The sequence below is a fragment of the Didymella exigua genome (genome assembly GCF_010094145.1).
Source record: "Didymella exigua CBS 183.55 unplaced genomic scaffold M421scaffold_21, whole genome shotgun sequence".
In the NCBI taxonomy this organism is placed as follows: domain Eukaryota; kingdom Fungi; phylum Ascomycota; class Dothideomycetes; order Pleosporales; family Didymellaceae; genus Didymella; species Didymella exigua.
The window spans coordinates 14,498-33,344 of record NW_022984795.1 but is presented as its reverse complement, the minus strand read 5'-3'; the positions used below and the strand labels follow the sequence as shown (position 1 = coordinate 33,344).

Sequence of the window (18,847 nt, the reverse complement as noted above, 5' to 3'; positions counted from 1 at the left end):
TCAGACTTGATTATGCACACAGATATCAGACTTGATTATGCACACGAGGCCAGTGGCAGTGCTTAGGCAGACCCAGACCCACGAGGCTGGTACATGGCACGCATCTGGAAACCAATCAACCCGACCTTGTTCATTCTGAACTGACCGCGACCGCGACCGCACAGGATGAGATGGCGTACTGCTTTGGACTGTGACGTGGCGCGAACGGAACCGCCGCTGGACATGCTTCCTTCGGAATGCATCTACCGCAACCGACATGGAACGTCAGCCCGCAGAAGACGAGGCCGATGCCGCTTTGCCAGTTGCGACTTGCGACGTGCGACTGCGTTGAAGCTTCGGCGGCGCTGCTGCCCACGATGGCCAGGCGTGCTTCGTGCTTGACGGTTGGTTCGACGAGCAGCAGATCGACACATCAGATACACATACATTGCTGCTGAAAGAATGCTATTGCGAATCGAACTCCGTCCCAGATGCTCGGGGTATCATCCGTACCAAGATGCTTTTAAATGGCCTGCGCAAGCAGATCCCGTCCCAAATTCCGCTGCTCGGGGAACGCCATAAGAGGGCCGAAGCCTAAAACTGCACTATCATTACACTTCCCTACACCGAGACGAGCGGGCCGTGGAAGTCGCGCAGCGTGGCGACCAGATCGTCCTCTCTGAACAGCTGCAGGGAGAGCTTCTCCTGCACTTCCTTCCACTTCCTCAGCGCGTCGAGTTCGCCTTTGCTGAGCCACTTCTCCTCGTTGCCGACGACGTCTGAACGCTCGGCTTTGCTGAGGAGGGGCTGGACTTTTTCGCGCTCGAACTGGATGCGCTGCAGTAGGCGCACCATGCCCTTGTACGTGTCATGCAGCAACTTCTCTCGTGCACGCTGGCGATCGTACCAGATGAGGTGGAGGGAGTGTTTGGCTTCTCTTCGCTCCACCTTGGGAATCTCCTGCGTCTGCACGATGCCCTGTACAGTCAGGTCGTTGACGATGCCGCGGATGTCGCCTGCAGACATCATCATGGCGTTGCAAGTTGCGCGCTCGTCGAGCTTGCCCTTTTTTCGCAGCGCGCGGATCAGTTTGACGCCTAGTGTGCCCTTTCGTGCCGAGACGGTGTTTTCAATCTCGGTCTGGATCAGCTGCTTGGCGATCTCGGGGAATTCAATGTGCCATTGCGAGTAGCCTGCGCGCGAGTGCCAGGTCACAAAGTGCGTGGGGTCTTCGGAAAGGAGCTGGATGTGCTTGTCAATGATGCGCGTTTTTTCGTCGGTGTTGAGGGTGGCCGGGTCGATGGGATGGCTGAGGACGTTGGCGCTGCGAACGTGGCCTTTTCTTGTGATCTGGACGACTGCGTTCGGGTCCAACCCTTCGCAGATGTCCAACTTCTTGCTGATCTTCTTTGCGACGTCTCGCGCAGTGACAAGATTCTTGGAATCGATCTGGTTGTCTCCACCTTCATCACCAGCTGTCGGAGGCTCAGGATACTCCTCGTAGCAGCGTGCGGTATTTGCCTCGAGCTCTTGCAGCATGGTTCGGTATATGTGAGCCGTGACGTGACCCAAGCGCTGCTCAACTAGCGACACGAGCTGTTCTGTGCGCATAGCAACAGCAATCTTCTCTGGGTTCACTCGTATGACAAGCTTGTCCTCTGGCGACGCGCCACCAGCACCCGCGTACCCGTTCGCACCGTTCGTCTTCACGCGCTTCGTGGGGTTGCTGTAATCTTGGTCGGCCGGGCGCTTTCGAGAGAACCTTGGCACTTCGAGCCACTTGTCGCGCATGTTGCGTTTCCGCTCGAGCGTGCCCCGGTGGCAGACGGCCTTGTCTTTTATACCCGTGGGCTGCTGGCCAGCAAGATCCTGGTCGATGGTCTCCTGCTGGAGGATATCGTGCATATCTCCGGGCGACAGGTACTGCGACTCTGTCATAGTCCGCACCCAGCCCTTTTGGATAAGACGCTCGATGACCTCGTACAGCTCCTCGACTGACGCAATCTCGCCCTCGTCTGACGCAACCTCGCCCTCGTCGTCGCCTGCTTGGTGCTGACTGGCGTGCTCGACAGGTCCACCATTCGTGTGCGCACGGCCTCCGTTGACGGGAGGCTTCACATCGTCGCCACTGACGGTGCCATTTGTCTTGGCTGACCCATTGGTTTCGCCGTTTGCTCTTTTCCTCTTCTTGCCGACGGCGTTTGTAGCCTCATCGTCCGAGTCAGCGTCGCCGTCGGCCTCGGTGGGAAAGTAGGCTTCCTTGAGGTCTGCGATGCGCGTGTGGCCGAGGCGCAGCAGGTTGGTCATGACATTGGCGGCCTTGGTGCCGAATCGGTCCTCGACCAGCTTGGTGACCTTGCCCAGACGAACGAGGGCATACGAGTTCTGCCAGTCGATCTCGTAGTACGTGGGCTGCGCATCGTTGGCGGAGTGGAAGACGAGGTGCTGCTGGAGCAGGATCACGAGGCCGTACTTGATCTGCCGCGCATTCAGGTACGACGCCTTGGCGACGGCTGCGAGGGTCTGCCGTCCGTGGCGTGCGAGCACCGAGTAGATGCGCTGGGGAGGGTTAGCCGTGCGCGCAAGCCAGGGTGTGCAACAGTTGCATCGCCGTGCGCGTCTGTGGTGTTGCGCGCAGCGCACGTGATGCAGGGTCGCGGCACATACCGCTGCAAGTTCGCCGTAGACGTCTTGGACGAGGAAGGTGCAGAGCTCTGCGAGTATCTGGGACAGTGTTGGCTATGGCTCACGGCGCGGTGCGTGCTGCGCTGCTGCGTGGGCACGGCTTACCGGAGTCTCGCGCTGGGTGTAAGACATGGTACTGCCGAGAAATGGCCTAGATATTTGCCAGATATCTAGGTGACGTCGGGCCTACCGGAGAGACATTGGGCGGGTTGTTGCTGTGGACGAGCCGGGCTCTAGGCGTGCTTGCGTGCAGAGGGCAGAAATTCCTAGGGTTAGCCCCCGCCGCCCCGGGAGCCAGCCAATCCGCGGCGGCGCAATGGATGACGGCCTTGGCGCCCTCGCAACATCTTTGCAGGACGGCAGCGTCCATCAGCAGCCGTCCACAGTCCCCCCCCGATCGGAGTCCCCTCCACGATGCTGTCCCGCACAACCGCCTGCCGGGGCGCGCAGCGAGCTGCCCGCCAGCTGTCGAGCACACAGAAGCGCGGACTCGCGGCTCCGGCGTCAGGATCCTTCCAGTACCAGTCTGGCGAGGCCAAGGGCGTCAAGTTGGCCAGCCGTGACTTTGCAGGCCCAACGACGACGCTGGCGCTGGTCGCAAAGGCCGGCACGCGATACCAGCCGTTGCCCGGCCTGACCGAGGGTCTCGCCAACTTTGCTTTCCGGGTACGCTCAGCGCCATACTCGTCGCATGTTCGCACAATCGCATCAAGGAGCTCCGCTGACGCGCAATTGCATTGCAGGCCACCGAGCGGAGGTCGACTCTGCGCATCGTCCGCGAGTCGGAGCTGCTGGGAGCTACCCTGACCGCCCACCACTCGCGCGAGAACCTCGTGCTCGAGGCCAAGTTCCTCCGCGACGACCTGCCCTACTTTGTCGAGCTGTTCGGCGAGGTCGCCAGCCAGACCAAGTACCAGCGTATGCAGTGCCCCGCCTGCCCTGCACAGGTTGTACTCCCACATACTGACGCGTGCAGCCCACGTCTACAACGAGGAGGTGCTGCCCTTGATCCACTTTGCCCACACCAAGTTCGCCGCCAGCCCCCTCGATATGGCGCTCAACTCGGCCCACAGCCTCGCCTTCCATCGCGGCCTTGGCAACTCGACCGCCTCGGCCTCGCAGACGCCCTACACCAAGTACCTCGACGCCGAGACGATTGAGCACTTTGCGCAGAGCGCATACGCAAAGTCCAACATTGCCCTTGTCGCCAACGGCGCTGACCACGGCGAGTTCTCCAAGTGGGTCGGCCAGTTCTTCGACGGCGTTCCGGCCACTCCCCTGCAGGAGCTCAGCCAGGGCCAGGAGCAGTCCAAGTACCACGGTGGTGAGGAGCGCCTTGCCCACGACGGCGGCAACGCCATTGTCATGGCTTTCCCCGGCTCCAGCTCCTTTACCGGCCAGTTCTACAAGCCCGAGATGGCCGTGCTCGGCTCGCTCCTTGGTGGCCAGTCTGCCGTCAAGTGGTCGCCCGGTTTCACCATTCTCGGCCAGGCCAAGGCTACCCCCACCACCCAGGTCAAGACCACCAGCGCCATCTACTCCGACGCCGGCCTCCTCTACACGTCCATCACCGGCTCCGCCCAGGCCGTCGCGCAGACTGCCAAGGCTGCCGTCGAGGCCATCAAGAAGATTGCAGCCGGCGAGATCTCCAGCGAGCAGATCTCCAAGGCAAAGGCTGCCGCCAAGTTCAAGGAGCTCGAGAACGGCCAGGACATCCGCGCCGGTCTCCAGCTTTCTGGCAACGGCCTCGTGAACAACTCCAAGGCCTACCAGATCGACGAGGTCGCCAAGGCCATTGACGGTGTATCAGAGGAGGCTGTCAAGTCGGTACGTGCAATCCTAATCATCTGCCGTCTCTTCATCATGATGCTGACATGTCACTCCAGGCTGCCAAGACATTACTCGAGAGCAAGGCGTCCGTCTCTGCAGTCGGTGACCTCTTCGTGCTGCCGTACGCTGAGGAGCTGGGCCTTAAGGTGTAAATACAGTCATGTTGAGCGGCGCGTTTGAGCAGAATCTCGTTTGGCTCGGGGCTTGTGTAACATTATCTTGTGATAGTCCCAATTTCCAGATAGAGTATTATATGGATTCTCATTTGTTCACTGCAGCTCCTGCCCGGATTTGCTCGTTCCTTGTCGCGACCGTGCGGCGTGGCTGGAGAAGTAACTGCAACAAACATTCGGAGTGAATAAAGGACGGACGAGATGATGCCATGCGGACGGGATGATGCCTTGCGGACGAGATGATGCCTTGCGGACGAGATGATGCCTAGCGGACGAGATGATGCCTAGCTCACTACAAATTACCAATGTTTCGTTTTGTGCCAACGCGCCGCAGCTGTCAACGGGTGTTGCTCAACGCGCACGTCCCCCAAACACGACGTCAACACCAAACACCGAGCCCACAACTACACAGCGACAACCTCCCCGCGCCGGCGCGACCTCACGATTTCCCCCGTCCACAGCCGCACAATGGCGCCAACGCTATACCCCCGCGCCACGCTCAAGAAGATCGTCAAAGCGCACGCCAACCGCCCGCTGAGCAGGAACGTCGACATCCTGGTGCGTCTATTCCCGTCTGCGTGACTGCGGCTTTCGTCGCGGAAAGAACGTGCTTCACTGCCGCATCCTCGCTGACGCGTGCCCCAGATCTACCTCAACTACATGCTCTTCGTGCAGGAGCTCATGCGCGAAGCAGGCATCAGGGCGAAGATGGCGGGCGAGCGTGGTGTGAGCGCCAAGGGTATTAGGAGGGTGAGGGAGGGGTGCTTGAGGAGGGCTAAGGGATGAGTGGGGGTGGAGTGGGGGAGACACAGACAGAGAGAGAGAAACAGAGAGAGAGAGAGAGAAACAGAGAGAGAGAGGGAAGCGTCATGCCATGTCGGCGTGTTGACAAGCGGTACTTGCAAGCGGCGTTCGCAAGCTCACAGACCATGGACTGTGTATGGGCTTTAGGCGTTTTTGGTGGTTATGGTTATGATACCCGGGGCGCATGATGGCGACATCACATCACGGACTACAGCTTTACGTGGGCGTCGAGGAATTGATGCACGCGTCCCCACGCCAGAGTTGGGTCCCCCCAGGCCTGCTACACGGCTCAACGCTCACTCCTGCTTGACGACCTTCACCACGACCCAGCCCTCGCTGTACCTCTTCTTCGCCCCGCCCTCGGGCACCTCCGCACGCACACCACTCACCCCGACTCCACGCCCATGTCCCCCCGCGGCGTCCCTGCTCACAGCCTCCTTGACGCCCGCGCTCGCAACGCCCAGCGCAACACAGCTCGCAAGCAGATTCTGCACGTCCCTCGTCCACGCCGTCTCCACGCCCTGGCACCGCGCCGCTCGCGGCCCGAGCCGCTTCACCTCGGCAAACGCCTCGCGCGCCGCCCTCACGTTGCCATCGACTTCACGCCAGAGCTCGCTCTGCTCGTTGCCGAGGTCGGCGTGGAACGCCGGGTCCGGCGCGGCGTACGCGCCGTAGGGCTGCGTGTGCGCTTTGAAGTCCTCAAAGGGCGGGACTTCGGGCGGCTGCACGGCGAGGAACGGTTTCATGCGTAGTTCGTAGCGGAGTTTCTCGGTGCCGAAGGGCCGCTTGGGCAGCGGGATGAGCGACAGGTAGGCGCAGATCATGTAGAAGCGCGCGAGCGCGAGCGAGAGGGCGGCGGTGCCGGATGCTTCTGCGAGGAGCGACGAGAGGTAGGGCGCTGCGTCTGCGGCTTCGGAGGCAAGCCGCAGCTTGCGCTCGCGCAGCAGTTGCGTGTGCCGTGCCGTGTGGTGGGAGTGCATGCGCGAGAGCAGTTCGAGGCGGCGCGTGACGATGAGCGAGAGGAAGAGGTACAGCCCACTGAATTCGTCGGGCAGGTAGATGTCTTGCTCGAAGCCGAGGAGGATAACTTTCTCAATCATCCAGAGCTTCTTGTGGTAGACCCATGTTGAGAGTGAGAACTCGAGGATTTGGTCGGTGAGAGAGAGTTCCGAGGCCGCAGCCGCGAGGTCGGTGTCTACGAGGCTGGCGTCCGCTTGCAAGAAGTCCCAGGCGGTAATGACGTGGGTTAGCATTCGGCGGAGGCGGCAGCGATTCTGGCCCAGGGCGACCCAGAGGTCCAAGTATGGCTGTCCGGAGCGTTCTACAAACTCATCGATAAGCATTGCCAGTTGAAGTCGAGGTGGTTTGGGCAGGAGTGAGTTTCGGGGTGGAGAAACTGTCCAGTTGATTGGATCGAGCACGGGGGAAGCGGGCAAGACGAGCGTCTTGACGTCCGCCAGGGGCAATGACATGGCCGTGTTCAATGTCTCCGGATGAAACAGCAGTGTCGAGAGATAAGATCGCGAGTATGCCAGTGGCGCAGGTGATCGAGATGCAAAGTTCCAGAGGAACGACTGGTATTCCAGGGGGTCTTGCGGAAGGTCGATGAATCGAGTAGCTTCTTCGCAATCGACGCAGATATGTTCAAGCAGAACCAGTGCCTCTTTGAATTCGAACTCAACAATCGGGCGAGGTGGTACTGTCGATGCAAGCCTGCGTTGCATCTTTGTACTGAAGGCGCCAGGTACGGACTGTCCGAGCTGATGTGTAGCTTTGATTGAGTTCATGCCCGCGAGCGCGGGGGACCATGAAGACGAAATCTGGTCTAGTGGGTGGTCTAGATCCAAGGCTCTAAGATAGTCTTCTCTAAACTTTAGTCTGGCTATGATGGCTGACCGGAGTGCATCATTCAGTTCTAGATCGGTACTGTGCTAGATTAGCACATGCGATTTACTTGACAAAAACACTGCTTACTCTTCCATGATTTCTATCGCAGCGTCAAGCTCTCTCAAGAAAACATCTATCGGCGTACTGACAAACAAAACCCGGTTGTAAGTCTGTGTGCAGAAGTCCTCTTCCTCAAAGTAGTCTCGACTAGTGATCTTCGCTATCACATAGTCACAGCCTTTGATGAGTGCAAGACAGTACGCTCTGAGCACCTGCAGTAATGCCTGTACTGACGGTCCATGTGCGCTCTCGCCATTCGGGAAAAACTGAGACTGCTCGAGGGTTTTGGGTTCGGGCCATAGCAGCTTGTCGATGTAGACTGATGTGAAGAGTGTCTGAGAGAGGGGGTAGCCTGTATGCCAGGCCATTTCGTAGCAGAGCAGCTGGTCCATGATGCCGATGATCTCCTCTGGAAGCAAAGATCTGGATGTGTCGTAGTCATCTTCAAGCGTCTCGCCGGGTTCCAGGAAACCGCTGTCCATCTTGGGATCCATGATCTGGGGGCGTCAGTTGTGCTGGATGGTCAACCTATGGCGGGCTGGAGATACCTCGATAGCCCCGATGGACTCGAACAATGTGAAGTAGTCATCTTTGACAAGTTGCCCGACTTCCAGAGCTGTGACACGTTAGTTCTGTGTTTGGCTTTTGGTTGTACCATCATGCATGCTCAACATTGAGAAGGCGCATGGCAACCATGTGAGACACACAGCCCCACCATCCATCTCTTGCGGCACACTTGAATATTGCCTAGACCGAGGAGTAAAGCGTACCGTTACTCGCTTTTAGGAACTTTTCCGTGATATCATGGATCTTTGGTTCCGGCGCACAGATAGGCTGTCTGAACGCTTGCCTCAACGGCAGGTTGGCTTGCGGGGCGGCATTGGTGATATTCACGTGGGAGGGGCCTGCTCGAATTAACATCAACTACATCCAACATGTTACAGTGTATGCACCAGTTTCGTCATGACTCGAGATAGCATCAGCATCTTGGGGCGAGGCGGTGCTGTGGCGGTGACAGTCTGCCATGGTCGTGGAGGAGTAGTCCCGCGCCGAAGCGGCTGGCGGGAAAGACCTGCATGGCTCCATCTCCATCACCTATGGTACCTGAACGTCAAGTCACGACTCTCACTGGCAACTCCACAGCGGAGTCACGTCACGGGTGCGATTGCTGTAAGAATGCGTGCAGTGAGCTCAAATCAGGTTATGCATTGGCTTTTGCCTGTCCTCCAGAAAGCTTCCTTCGGCATTGATAGTACATGTATACATTCACACCTCTGCCCTCACTTCCCACGTTATGCGCAATGCATCTAAGCGGCAGACTCAGCAGCCTTGGCCGCGGCCTGGGCCTGGAGAGCAGCGTCGTTCAGCTCCTTGACATCGCCCTGCTTGCCGTTCTGCCCGTCGTTAGCCCCGTTGCCCAAGACTCCACGCTCCCATGCACGATGCACTCACCTCCCACTTGGCGAACCTGAGCTCGCTCTCGCCTCTGCGCTCAGCAGCGATGCGCTTGTCTTCCTTGAGGGATCGGCGAACGACGCGCGATGCGACCGAAATGTAGCGGTTGTAGCTGTGGCTTGCGTTAACTGCCGTGTCCTCGGGCCCAATTGGTGTGGTGCGGAGCGTACGTGAGACCGGCGACTTTCCAAGCGGCTGCCATTGTGATGATTGGATGCGGATTGACGGGGTGGTGGGTAGGTTTGCGGGTCGTGATGAAGTCGGAGGTGTTGAGCAAGCAACTTTGATGGCCGGGCTGCAGCTCCGAGCGGCCATCTAAACACGTGACCGAGCCGTGCAACTGTAGAACTGTAACTTGACCCGGACTGGTATGGAACAGCCTACCCTGCAGGTATTTTTTCTCTATGAATAGAAATCGTGCGTCATATTGCGAGGATCCATATCTTTACAGATTCTGTCAATGACGCGGCACCCTGAAGGTCTTCAAGGGTTCATCAATGAAAAGGGCACAGCAATGTGGAAGCATGAACTTACGGTACTAGAAACAGTCATGGAGGTATTCAGTGGATTCGTGTTCATCGTATTTTCATAGCTATGCTGCCTCTTTTGTGACAGCTTTCAGCTCTCAGCCATGCCTCATGGTGCCCATCCGGAGGCCTCCAGGGAATCGTAGACAGTCTACAAGTCTGTCTCCATCGCCTCTGCGCCCTCCTCGCCACCCTCAGTGTTCTCGAACGTTGTTGAGAGCCACTCAGCAATGTCCTGGCCCTCGTGCAGCGCAAAGTCCTCGCCAAGACCTCCGATACCCACGCTTGTGTTGTCGACAGTAAGCTCCTTATCCTGAGAAAGCGACTCCTTCAGGGCTTTCAGCGCGTGCTTGATCAGCTCCTCCCGGCTTGCGCCCTCGAACTCGTCCAAGTGCCTCTCGAGGTATGTCCTGGCCATCTGACTCCTCGCACCAATACCGCACGCAACCATCTCCTGTGTGACACCGCTCGGCTGGAACTCGAACAGGTGGGGGCCCCTCGCGTCGACGCCGGCGATGAGCAGACCAACACCGTACGGCCGCTTTCCGTACTGCTGTGTGTTTGTCTGTGCACGGTCTGCGATGCGCGATACGATCTCGGACAGCGGAATGGCGCGGTCGTAGGTGAGGCGGGAGGCGAGCGCTTGCTGCTTCATGAAGTTGGAGAGGACGCGGGCATCAGAGGCAAGGCCGGCGAGCGCAACGCCGAAGTGCGAGTCGATTGGAATGACCTTCTTCTGGTAGGATGAGAGCTCTTCTGCGTTACGCTGGAGATTGTCAGAGAGGTCAATCACACCGAGCCCATGTTGACTTGTAGTCTACACACCTTGACCGCGGCGAGAACCGCATGTGTCTTACTGACGATGCCCACAACGACAGAACCCTGCTTGACAGCTTCCTGTGCGTACTCGACCTGGAAGATACGCCCTTGGGGTGAGAATGTCACCGAATCGTTGTCATAGTTGTTTCTAAACATGGTGGAGGCGGGGTGTTTGGTCTACGGGAGGCGCGGTGAGGGTGACTGGTGGTCTGGATGTTTGAACAGCCCTGATTATGGAATGGGGCGTGAGAGTTCGTCGCGGCGTTGGGGAAGCTTTGTGGGGGAGGTGTCGATTAGATGCAGGCAACTAGGTGACGATAGCTCGGGAGCTCTTACCTTACCTTCGGCGCCGCGCTAAGTGGTGTGCCAAGCTATCCAACCTCGCGCCTGCATCCAGGTTCGTAGCAGGCACCACCACAAACCAAATCGAACAACGACTTTGCCGAGCATACTACGCTGTGCGAAACCGGTCCAGACCGCAACTCCCAATCATACAGTACCGTGCATCCCGCATCGGCTACAGACCATGGCCGGCATCAAGACGATCATCGGGCTGTCCTTCGTAAGCCCCCCAGGCGCATAGACATGCAGCACGTTGAAGAGCATCCCTGGGTCTAATCAATAACTCTAGGTCCTCGCGATAGGCTTCTTGCTCGTCATCCTCTCCGCAGCGCTGTTCCACAACTACCTCACGCTCCTCGTCGTAGCGACCTACGTAATTGCACCGCTCCCCAACTGGATATGCGGCCGCGCCTCGACCCAAGATGACTTCATGGAGAGTTCGGGGAACGGTGTGATCGACTTCGGTCGGTTCCTGACCGGCTTTTTTGTCGTCATGGGAATCGCGCTCCCCACGCTGCTCTGGCACTCGGCGCAGATCGCCGGCGGCGCCGCGGCCATGTCAGTCATTGGCGGTCTGACAATCTACTCTACTATCATCAGCTTTACGCTGTTCTTCCATGAGGATCAAGACTTCTGACTAGCCGGCGGAAACGAGGGATGAAGTGGCGCCGCAGGACGAGCAGGGGCGCAAGCTTGGAAGCGCTGAACGGAGGGCCTCTGTATGTGATTATGAGGCATGTGTTGTACGTGATAGGAGCAAGATGAATTGCGACTTGGATTTGTCATATACTTTGAGCGTTCTTGTACTCTGACGTTGGGCATGCTAGGAAGAGCACATGTTATTGAACGGCTCGCGCCAGAATTATCCTTAATTCGATCCACCAGGATGTTAGGTCAGCACGAACTGACACTGGTGTCATAGAAACGCTTCAAACATATGCATACAGCCATAGACCAGACAGCAACCCTGCATTTCCGCCATCATAAATATCCGAGACTCCGCGTGCTCAGCCTTGCGTGACGCATCATGCACACGCCTGTGCTTTTCTCGCTGACCGCTCTCAAAGCGCCAGGTTGTATGTGTACTCGTCCTCCATGTTCTGCGCAATCCAAAGGACCGCCGAGCTATCACTTGTTAGCCTTGATCGTGCACCACTACTTCTCCAATCATACCTCAGCATAATCAGCGCGTTTGCAACCACGTTGCCGATACCCATCCAGATTGTCGGCCACGTGTACTCGGTGACAATGTACTTCATAACCAGGACCACGACGCTCCCTGCCAGGCCGCCAGCCAGTAGCGCAAAGCCCAGGAACAGCACCAGCCGCGCCTTCCACGCAACGCCGTTGCCGCTGTAACTGAAGCTGTCGGCCGACAGCCGCGACTTGTCGATCGAGTTGATGACGAGCATCCCCAGCGCGGAGCAGATGCCGGGTATCCAGTCGATGAAGGTGACGTGAACGGGCGGCTCGGAGGGGTTCATGACCGACTTGGACCAGACGGCGATGTCGATGAGAGAGTAGAATCCGAGCGCAAACTACACACAGTGCGTTAGTATGAGTGTCGCTGTCGCTGTTACTGCATGTCGAAGGTGCTGCCTACCAGAGCTCCAGCAGTGTAGACGCCGAAGGTGCGCGTGTTTGCGCTGTTGAGCCACGCAGGCTTGGGAAAGCGGAAAAGGCGGTTGTCCTCCATTGTATCTCTTCTGCGGTTGCGCGCGTGTGGGGCGTCGGGGTCGGTGGTGAGGCCTGTTGTGCGCTGCGGTTGCGACTGCCCTGCGAGGTTGGAGAGCTTGGCGGCCGACCGACGCTTGACGTTGCGGCTGGCGACTGGCGTCGGCAAGTGGGCCTGGAGCTAACGCCGATCGAAAAAGTTCCAGGGCTCGCATGCTGCACTTCTCACAACTCCACAGCTCCACACAACACAATGGCGCCTTCGAAACCAAGCAGCAAGGGAAAGAGCGGGCCCAAGGGAAAAAGCGCCGGTGCGAAACCCAAGTCGGCCGGGAAGAAACCAGAAGGCATTTCCAAGAACCAGCAGAAGAAACTCTCGCTCGCAAAACCCGGCGGCGAGCAGAAGTCGAAATCAAACAAGAAGAATGCGAACCGCAAGAAAAAGCGCGTCTACACAGAGGCCGAGCTCGACATTCCCAAGCTGAACTCGATCGTGCCGGCGGGCATTGCGAAGCCAAAGGGCCAGAAGAAGGGCAAAATCTTTGTCGACGACCCCGCGAGCATGATGGCGATTATGAGCGTCGTGAATGCGCAGAAGGAGGGGCATATTGAGAGCAAGATCATGCGCGCCCGGCAGCTGGAGGAGATCCGGGAGGCGAAGAGGAAGGAGGCTGAGGGGCGGGCGGACGAGAAGAAGGCCGATTTCGTACGTCTCAACGCTCGCCATGTAAACAGTCGACGAACGTGTGCTAACGAGAGCAGGAGGAGAGGAAACAGAGCCTCAAGAAGAAGCGCAAGCGCAACTCCGAGCCTGCGCGCACCGACGACGCCGACACCGAGTCGCCCAAGAAAAACACCAAGAAGGACGGCAAGTTCAAGCCCAAGAAGAGGGTTAGTTTTGGTTGAAGGGGAAGCTGGCTGGTCTAAGAGTCTACCGTGTCTACATGTCTATGATACCCGTGTCCGCGTAATGCAAGTCTTTATCGCCGTCTATGCGTCCGGCAGAACCAGTCGTCTGTGGTTGGGGTCGAAGATGGGATACACTTTGTTAGGCGTGTCGACCTTGTCCTCTTGTCGCACCGCCTTGGACGCAGCGTGGTCAACGGTGTCGTGGATTTTGGTCAGGAACGAGGCAGTGGCTGTTGCGAACCAGCGGCCGCCGCCCAGCTGGAAGGACCCCAGATGGCCGCCCCAGTCGGTCGTGCAGAGTAGCGTGTACGGGTTCTGCTTGAACTCTTCGAACGGGATGGCGGCTTTGGAGGAGATCTGCCGTGGCGTCAGCAAAGCTAATAACCAAGCCAATCCAACTTTCTACTTCAAGAAAAACACCTGCAGAAGAGTGGCTGGTACTACTCACCGGATCGTCCTCAGCATTAATGCCCAAGAACGGCACTCTCACCGCCACAAGCGCATCCACACTCTGCGCGTCCCTATAATACGCGCCCTCCGTCGGATACCCCCACGACGGACACTGCACGTGCCGGTCAAATTCATACAGATACTTGCACTGCTCGACAACCTCCTTCTTGATATCCGTGTTCTGTAGTATCTGCTCCTTGTGCCTCTCATACAGACCCATCAAGTTCCTCCCCATGGTGCGAGAGTAAATGTTGACACCCAGCCATGTGCGGTTCAGCTCGACGTTGGCGACTTCAAGGTTCCACGGGTTCGAGTTTGCGACTGCAGCGCGCAGCACGCACTTCGAGCCTTCTTCCCCGCAGTAGTTGGTGAGGATGTTGGCGCCGAGGGAGTACCCGACTGCGTAGAGTGGCCTGTTGGGGAACAGCATCTGCAGTTCTTTGACCGTCGTTCGGAGATCCCAAGTTGCTCGCGCGTTGAACAATTGTGGCGTCGTGATCTTGGAGAGTGCGCAGCCACGGCCGTTGACGACGCAAGCTTCCCATCCAGCAGCTGTGAGAGGTGCGAGGGTTTCGCGGAGGTACACTTCGTGGCTTCCGCCAGTTAGGCCGTGGAGTGCGATGAGCATTGGTTTGGAGTCGGTGCTGCCTATATTCTCCCATTCCTTCTCAGAGTAGAGGGTGGTGCGTTCTGGTAGCTCGGATTCGGAGGTTGCTGCAGAGCCTTCTTCTTTGCTGACGACGAAGTCGACGGCGAAGCTGCCGGGGTACACGCTATGGTTTGATGTATAGATGTGTCTCTTGTAGTGGATTGGTGGACCCGGGTCTTTCCAGGCTGTGAACATAGTCTGAAGGTGTCCATTGAAGAGGAATGGGTTGAGACGACATGGTGCTATCGAAGATTGGGCGATCTCTAGCAGTGTGGTCTTGGATCCAGACTTAGTTGCCAGCGGAATTAGTGACGTGTGGTGTGTGTAGGCGGTCTTGCCGTGACCGAGTAACCAAGACATATCGACTGTTTATGAGATTGTTCCCTTGAATCAATTCTTTTCGAAACGGTGCGTTGCTTCTGAACAGGGTGTTCTGGCAACAAGGGCTTCCCAGTTTTCGGGGATTTTGTGGTGGAAGTTCAGATTCCTAGCTCTCGCTTTGTTGGTCCTCTTGAATAGATTTTCAACTCTAATAACGCTGCTTGAAAGGTGTGATAATTTTCCTGTAGAAAGGGACAAGGAAAATGTTGCCAGTTCATCCTATACCGGTACGGAATATGCCTCGGTGCATTAGGGGGGCAAACACACGCGCGTCAATGTATCCAATCAGCATGTGACTGCGCGGGTCGCGGTCGGTCGCGCCTGCCTCTTGAGCATCGCGACTTTCTACTTCGTACCTTTGGAACCCCACCAACATTCACGATGTCATGACGAAGCACGATGCCTGGTGATCGCACCTCGCCGAACTACAAAAAACATAATGGATCCACGGTACAACCAGCAATACGGCTACTCGCACGGGTCCAACGGCCAGTATCCCTCACAGCAGCCGCAGAATGGCTACCCGCAATATGGCCAAGCTCCGCAGTACCCTCCGCAGTACCAGCAGCAATACCAGCAGCAGTATGCCCAGGCGCAAATGCAAATGCAACATAGGCAGCAGCAGCATCAGCAGCAGCAGCCACAGCAAAGGCAGCCGCAGGCAAATACGCCGCGACCGCAGAGCCAGCAGTACATGCAGATGCCTCAACATCAGCACACATACCCCCCACAGCAGCAGTACCAGCAGTCGCAATACCAACAAATGCCACAACAACAGCTGCAATACCAGCAGCCCTCGCAGCAGCAACAGCAGTATCGACAAGTTCCACAGCAGCAACCTCGAGCGCAACCTCAACCTCAACCTTTGCCGCAGCCTCGAATACAAGCGCAGGTCATGATACCACAACGAGCTCCGTCGGTTTCATATCCGCAGGTGTCGAGCCCTCAGTTATCGAATCCTCAATCGTCAAGCCCCAACATAAGACAGGTACAGGTGCCGTTACAAAGAACAAGCAATGCTGGAAGGTCGCAGATGGAGGGTGTGCAGATGTCGAGTCCAAATATGAGGCAAGTTCATGTGCCAGCACCGCGTACAAGTAGCGGTGGGAACGCGCAAATGGAGGGACTTCAGGTGTCAAGTCCGCACATGAGGCAAGGACAGGCACCGTTCAAACACTCAAGTAGCTCTGGGATAATGCAGATGGATGGCTCCCAAGATATTTATCGACGGCAAAGTGCGCAACAAGTCCCTACTCCACCGATGTCGAAGCCAGTACAGCGGACATCGTCGCATCAAGAGGGCATGCAGCGTCCGCCGCATATGACACCAAGCACACCGATTCAAGCTCAGCAGCAGCAACGAACCCAACAGATGCCGCCACGTACGCCAGTCCAAGTTCAAGCTCAGCAACAGCAACAGCGCGTCCCGATCAGTCAACCACAGGTCCAAGTCAAGATTGAGCAGCGACAGCAGCAACAGCAACAATCGCGACAACATCCGCAGCCCCAGAAGAGACCTGCAGGTAGCCAAGTTCGGGTCAAGATCGAACAACAGCAACCATGCCCTACCCCGCAGGTACAGATTACGCCTCAACGAACTCCGTCACAGCCGCAACAGCAGCAACGCCCAACACCACAGGTCCAAATTACGCAGCAAGGAGGCCCTTCACGATCACATCCGCAACCGAGACCGGTTCAGACCACTCCAACACAGCAGACGCCCATACAACGACCATCATCACAGACGTCTTCGCAGCCTCGGTCACATCCCAAAGTCGTCATCTCTCGACCTCCGTCACATCAGCTTACCTCGCCGACCAAAGCCGCGCCAGCTCAGTTACAGCAAAAGAACCTGCCAGCCGACATGTCGGTAATGCTACTATCGGCGGCAGATGAATACATCGCCGCAGCACGTGGAATGGGACCGTCAGTAGCACGACAGAAGAAGAATGGCGAGGTGCAGCAGTACTACAAGCTCATGTCGACTGCGATGGGGTGCATGGATGCTGTGCTGAGGAAGTACAATATGCAGCCGCGAGATGAGGCGAGATTGAGATTGAGGTACGCAAGTCTCCTCATCGAGGAGACGGATAACACCGCCGAGATCGATGAGATCCTATCGAAGGGTATCTCTCTGTGTGCGCGTTGTCGTCTTCAAGATCTACGCTACAGCATGCTGCATCTTCAAGCTCGATACCAGTACCAAACAAACCATCGAGCGGCTTTCAAGGCTCTCGATAAAAACATTTCAGAAGCCGAGACATTCCAGCAGATCGCTTGGGTGTACGCATTTCGGTTCTTGAAGGTCTCACTGTTGTTACAAAACACCGAACGCATTGAAGCAATACCTGCCCTCCAACAGTTACACGCTATCAACGCTCATGCAAACAAGTGTGGCGATACCGCAGTGGCCTTCGCCTGCAGTGCCTTGGAGGCGATGGTCCATCTACGATCAAGCGCCCAAGACCGTCTGGTTGAGGCTCAGCGGGCTATTGCACAAGCTCGAAGTCTGCAACTCACGATGTCGGCGGAGCAACAAGGCTCCTTTGGTACAATTTTTAGCGTCGTGGATCTGGCAAGTAGTGTACACCAGAACGCACCTGACAGCGCGAAGTCAACTACTCTCGTTCAAGCTACTGCAGACGAGAACGACGCCGCTCTTGGTACCGAGAACGGTGTGTTTGCCGTGACACTCGATCGGACAGCCGGTGGCGACCTCACAACGGATACTGGTGGCATCTTCGGGAAGAGCTTGGAGGGTCGCGATGAACTGGTGTTCAGCTGGTTGCCTAGAGAAGACATCAAGGCGCTGTGTTTCCACATATGTGCCTTGGATCAGAGCGTACATGAGAAGGCAATGCAGCTAGTCCAAGAAGCGCGGTCCAGAACGAGAGACTCTATGCGAAAGCAATCCCCGTACGGCTTGCCTATCTCGACTGCATGTGCGGAGACGCAGTGGCGCAGGGTACTGGACTGGAATGCTACGTTTACACTCGGCCTTATCGCGACGCATCGAGAAGATCAAACGACAGCCAATGATGCATTGAGGTCGCTTACAAGGAGACTTACGACCGCATCTTACGCGAATCAACGGAAGCTCACGCAGTTGTTATCGTACCTGGAGGCCATCATCGACCAGACAAGTGGTCGATTCAGTACTGCACTTGCAACATATTCATCAAAGGAGTACGCACTGTCTGACAAGGGCCACATTCCAACACTGTCAGGCGAGCTCAGCATCTTAGCGGCGTTCAACCGGTTGCTCATCGCTAGGGATCCAGCTCACCCAGACCACGAGATCGTCGGCGCCTTGCTGTCACAACTCCGACTTGCCTGCGAAGAGCATCCCAGTCAATACGTCCGCATGGCATTTACACTTGTTAATTCGCTCTGCACACTCGACCCCTCCATCAACCGCCTCAAGACGCTCATGAACAACGCCACGCAAAAGTCGCATGACCTGTTCAAGCGTACTGCCAATCGTGAGTTCGTTGTCATGTCGCTCTGCTACTTCACCGCCCGCTTCTTTGTCGAGCCCGTTACAGACAAGTCATCTTCGGCCGTGAATGCTGTGCGCCAACATGCGAAGCAGAGCAATAGTCCGCTGTGGATGGCGGTGGCCTGTGGGTTGATGATCAAAGTGTTCGAGCACCACAACAGCACAGCGGAGAAGCAGAAGTACGAGGAAATATATGAGAAGGTGCGAGTCAAGTTGCCGGCACCGCTGAGAGGTGAGGATGTCGATGCCGAGGGTGAAGATGATGATGGGGACATCGACCTTGTAGGCTAAGGTTCGTTGTGTGATATCACGGGAAGAGGTGTATGTGTTGGCGTTAGATGTTGGGAATGATTTATTCGGCATGCAACGGTATACCAAGGCGATGACTCGAATTTTATGACACTATGACAGACTTATTTCTGCGGAACAGTTTGCCCCTCATTCGCATCAGAATCGCGGAATCTGGCCGTATGACCTACTTCATTGGTGTTTAGACTCTTGATCCGCGCTTTGGATACTTGTTCCTGCCACAGTCTTGACGACTTGCAGAGGAAATTCGGCATCATCCGTGGAAAGCCTCGCCCTCCGCCTGACCCATTGCCCGGCCCGGATGTCTGCTCATGACGATAGATACTTCAAGCACGACCAGCCATGGGTCTGCTCCACATACGGCATCACAGTCGCCTTGGCCTCTATTCTTCCACCGATGTTGACTGTCACGGTA

At 57.0% G+C, this 18,847-nt stretch overlaps 12 protein-coding genes across 12 annotated transcripts in view; 5 read left to right on the top strand and 7 right to left on the bottom strand.

Moving 5' to 3' along the window:
- Positions 1-429, bottom strand: part of M421DRAFT_209033 (uncharacterized protein) — a 673-nt gene extending 244 nt beyond the window's left edge. Inside the window, exon 1 of the mRNA XM_033588204.1 lies at positions 21-429. Within this exon, the coding sequence (XP_033446773.1) occupies positions 21-258 (238 nt within the window). The 5' untranslated portion in view covers positions 259-429. The remainder of the gene's footprint in view (positions 1-20) is intronic.
- On the bottom strand, positions 430-3,043 carry M421DRAFT_209032 (uncharacterized protein). Its single transcript, XM_033588203.1, has 2 exons — positions 2,770-3,043; positions 430-2,538 (listed from the first exon to the last, which is right to left on the bottom strand). The coding sequence occupies exons 1-2, from the start codon at positions 2,794-2,796 to the stop codon at positions 601-603; spliced, it is 1,965 nt and encodes a 654-aa protein (XP_033446772.1). The 5' UTR covers positions 2,797-3,043; the 3' UTR covers positions 430-600.
- Positions 3,044-3,078: 35 nt separating this feature from the next.
- M421DRAFT_67401 (cytochrome b-c1 complex subunit 2) lies at positions 3,079-4,646 on the top strand (the record flags this gene model as incomplete). Its single annotated transcript, XM_033596398.1, has 4 exons — positions 3,079-3,330; positions 3,408-3,582; positions 3,641-4,491; positions 4,551-4,646. 4 exons carry the CDS (start codon positions 3,079-3,081, stop codon positions 4,644-4,646), a joined length of 1,374 nt encoding a protein of 457 aa, XP_033446771.1.
- Positions 4,647-5,135: 489 nt separating this feature from the next.
- Positions 5,136-5,453, top strand: M421DRAFT_6802 (uncharacterized protein; the record flags this gene model as incomplete). Its single annotated transcript, XM_033596469.1, has 2 exons — positions 5,136-5,225; positions 5,313-5,453. The coding sequence occupies 2 exons, from the start codon at positions 5,136-5,138 to the stop codon at positions 5,451-5,453; spliced, it is 231 nt and encodes a 76-aa protein (XP_033446770.1).
- A 229-nt stretch (positions 5,454-5,682) lies between these two features.
- On the bottom strand, positions 5,683-8,389 carry M421DRAFT_209026 (Mak10-domain-containing protein). Its single transcript, XM_033588202.1, has 4 exons — positions 8,189-8,389; positions 7,967-8,034; positions 7,446-7,915; positions 5,683-7,397 (listed from the first exon to the last, which is right to left on the bottom strand). Exons 1-4 carry the CDS (start codon positions 8,337-8,339, stop codon positions 5,768-5,770), a joined length of 2,319 nt encoding a protein of 772 aa, XP_033446769.1. The 5' UTR covers positions 8,340-8,389; the 3' UTR covers positions 5,683-5,767.
- Positions 8,390-8,596: 207 nt separating this feature from the next.
- On the bottom strand, positions 8,597-9,137 carry M421DRAFT_422499 (uncharacterized protein). Its single transcript, XM_033593181.1, has 3 exons — positions 9,044-9,137; positions 8,871-8,985; positions 8,597-8,812 (listed from the first exon to the last, which is right to left on the bottom strand). Exons 1-3 carry the CDS (start codon positions 9,073-9,075, stop codon positions 8,726-8,728), a joined length of 234 nt encoding a protein of 77 aa, XP_033446768.1. The 5' UTR covers positions 9,076-9,137; the 3' UTR covers positions 8,597-8,725.
- A 274-nt stretch (positions 9,138-9,411) lies between these two features.
- Positions 9,412-10,411, bottom strand: M421DRAFT_422498 (proteasome subunit alpha type-1). The gene is made up of 2 exons (XM_033593180.1): positions 10,226-10,411; positions 9,412-10,166 (listed from the first exon to the last, which is right to left on the bottom strand). Exons 1-2 carry the CDS (start codon positions 10,373-10,375, stop codon positions 9,552-9,554), a joined length of 765 nt encoding a protein of 254 aa, XP_033446767.1. The 5' UTR covers positions 10,376-10,411; the 3' UTR covers positions 9,412-9,551.
- Positions 10,412-10,745: 334 nt separating this feature from the next.
- Positions 10,746-11,198, top strand: M421DRAFT_93782 (vacuolar protein sorting 55; the record flags this gene model as incomplete). Its single annotated transcript, XM_033598144.1, has 2 exons — positions 10,746-10,781; positions 10,851-11,198. 2 exons carry the CDS (start codon positions 10,746-10,748, stop codon positions 11,196-11,198), a joined length of 384 nt encoding a protein of 127 aa, XP_033446766.1.
- Positions 11,199-11,622: 424 nt separating this feature from the next.
- Positions 11,623-12,257, bottom strand: M421DRAFT_67380 (UPF0220-domain-containing protein; the record flags this gene model as incomplete). The annotated part of the gene is made up of 3 exons (XM_033596396.1): positions 11,623-11,686; positions 11,735-12,099; positions 12,165-12,257. 3 exons carry the CDS (start codon positions 12,255-12,257, stop codon positions 11,623-11,625), a joined length of 522 nt encoding a protein of 173 aa, XP_033446765.1.
- Positions 12,258-12,382: 125 nt separating this feature from the next.
- On the top strand, positions 12,383-13,238 carry M421DRAFT_208923 (uncharacterized protein). The gene is made up of 2 exons (XM_033588200.1): positions 12,383-12,941; positions 12,998-13,238. Exons 1-2 carry the CDS (start codon positions 12,489-12,491, stop codon positions 13,139-13,141), a joined length of 597 nt encoding a protein of 198 aa, XP_033446764.1. The 5' UTR covers positions 12,383-12,488; the 3' UTR covers positions 13,142-13,238.
- M421DRAFT_67428 (medium-chain fatty acid ethyl ester synthase/esterase 1) lies at positions 13,226-14,603 on the bottom strand (the record flags this gene model as incomplete). The annotated part of the gene is made up of 2 exons (XM_033596401.1): positions 13,226-13,501; positions 13,593-14,603. The coding sequence occupies 2 exons, from the start codon at positions 14,601-14,603 to the stop codon at positions 13,226-13,228; spliced, it is 1,287 nt and encodes a 428-aa protein (XP_033446763.1).
- A 460-nt stretch (positions 14,604-15,063) lies between these two features.
- M421DRAFT_67111 (uncharacterized protein) lies at positions 15,064-18,414 on the top strand (the record flags this gene model as incomplete). The annotated part of the gene is made up of 3 exons (XM_033596375.1): positions 15,064-15,437; positions 15,765-15,934; positions 16,457-18,414. The coding sequence occupies 3 exons, from the start codon at positions 15,064-15,066 to the stop codon at positions 18,412-18,414; spliced, it is 2,502 nt and encodes an 833-aa protein (XP_033446762.1).
- Between the last annotated feature and the right edge of the window lie 433 nt (positions 18,415-18,847).

What these genes read in the sequence shown, in the direction of transcription:
- M421DRAFT_209032 (XM_033588203.1), bottom strand. Translation starts at nt 2,796, where the DNA reads ATGTCTTACACCCAGCGCGAGACTCCG. An exon ending in ACACCCAGCGCGAGACTCCG is followed by an intron (nt 2,539 to 2,769) that starts GTAAGCCGTGCC and finishes AACCCTCCCCAG; the next exon opens with CGCATCTACTCGGTGCTCGC.
- M421DRAFT_209026 (XM_033588202.1), bottom strand. Translation starts at nt 8,339, where the DNA reads ATGTTAATTCGAGCAGGCCCCTCCCACGTGAATATCACCAATGCCGCC. An exon ending in GTTCCTAAAAGCGAGTAACG is followed by an intron (nt 8,035 to 8,188) that starts GTACGCTTTACT and finishes AACGTGTCACAG; the next exon opens with CTCTGGAAGTCGGGCAACTT. An exon ending in AGTCCATCGGGGCTATCGAG is followed by an intron (nt 7,916 to 7,966) that starts GTATCTCCAGCC and finishes TGACGCCCCCAG; the next exon opens with ATCATGGATCCCAAGATGGA.
- M421DRAFT_422498 (XM_033593180.1), bottom strand. Translation starts at nt 10,375, where the DNA reads ATGTTTAGAAACAACTATGACAACGATTCGGTGACATTCTCACCCCAA. An exon ending in CGGTTCTCGCCGCGGTCAAG is followed by an intron (nt 10,167 to 10,225) that starts GTGTGTAGACTA and finishes GACAATCTCCAG; the next exon opens with CGTAACGCAGAAGAGCTCTC.
- M421DRAFT_208923 (XM_033588200.1), top strand. Translation starts at nt 12,489, where the DNA reads ATGGCGCCTTCGAAACCAAGCAGCAAGGGAAAGAGCGGGCCCAAGGGA. An exon ending in ACGAGAAGAAGGCCGATTTC is followed by an intron (nt 12,942 to 12,997) that starts GTACGTCTCAAC and finishes TAACGAGAGCAG; the next exon opens with GAGGAGAGGAAACAGAGCCT.
- M421DRAFT_422499 (XM_033593181.1), bottom strand. Translation starts at nt 9,075, where the DNA reads ATGGCAGCCGCTTGGAAAGTCGCCGGTCTCAC. An exon ending in TGGAAAGTCGCCGGTCTCAC is followed by an intron (nt 8,986 to 9,043) that starts GTACGCTCCGCA and finishes CGCAAGCCACAG; the next exon opens with CTACAACCGCTACATTTCGG. An exon ending in TCAGGTTCGCCAAGTGGGAG is followed by an intron (nt 8,813 to 8,870) that starts GTGAGTGCATCG and finishes AACGACGGGCAG; the next exon opens with AACGGCAAGCAGGGCGATGT.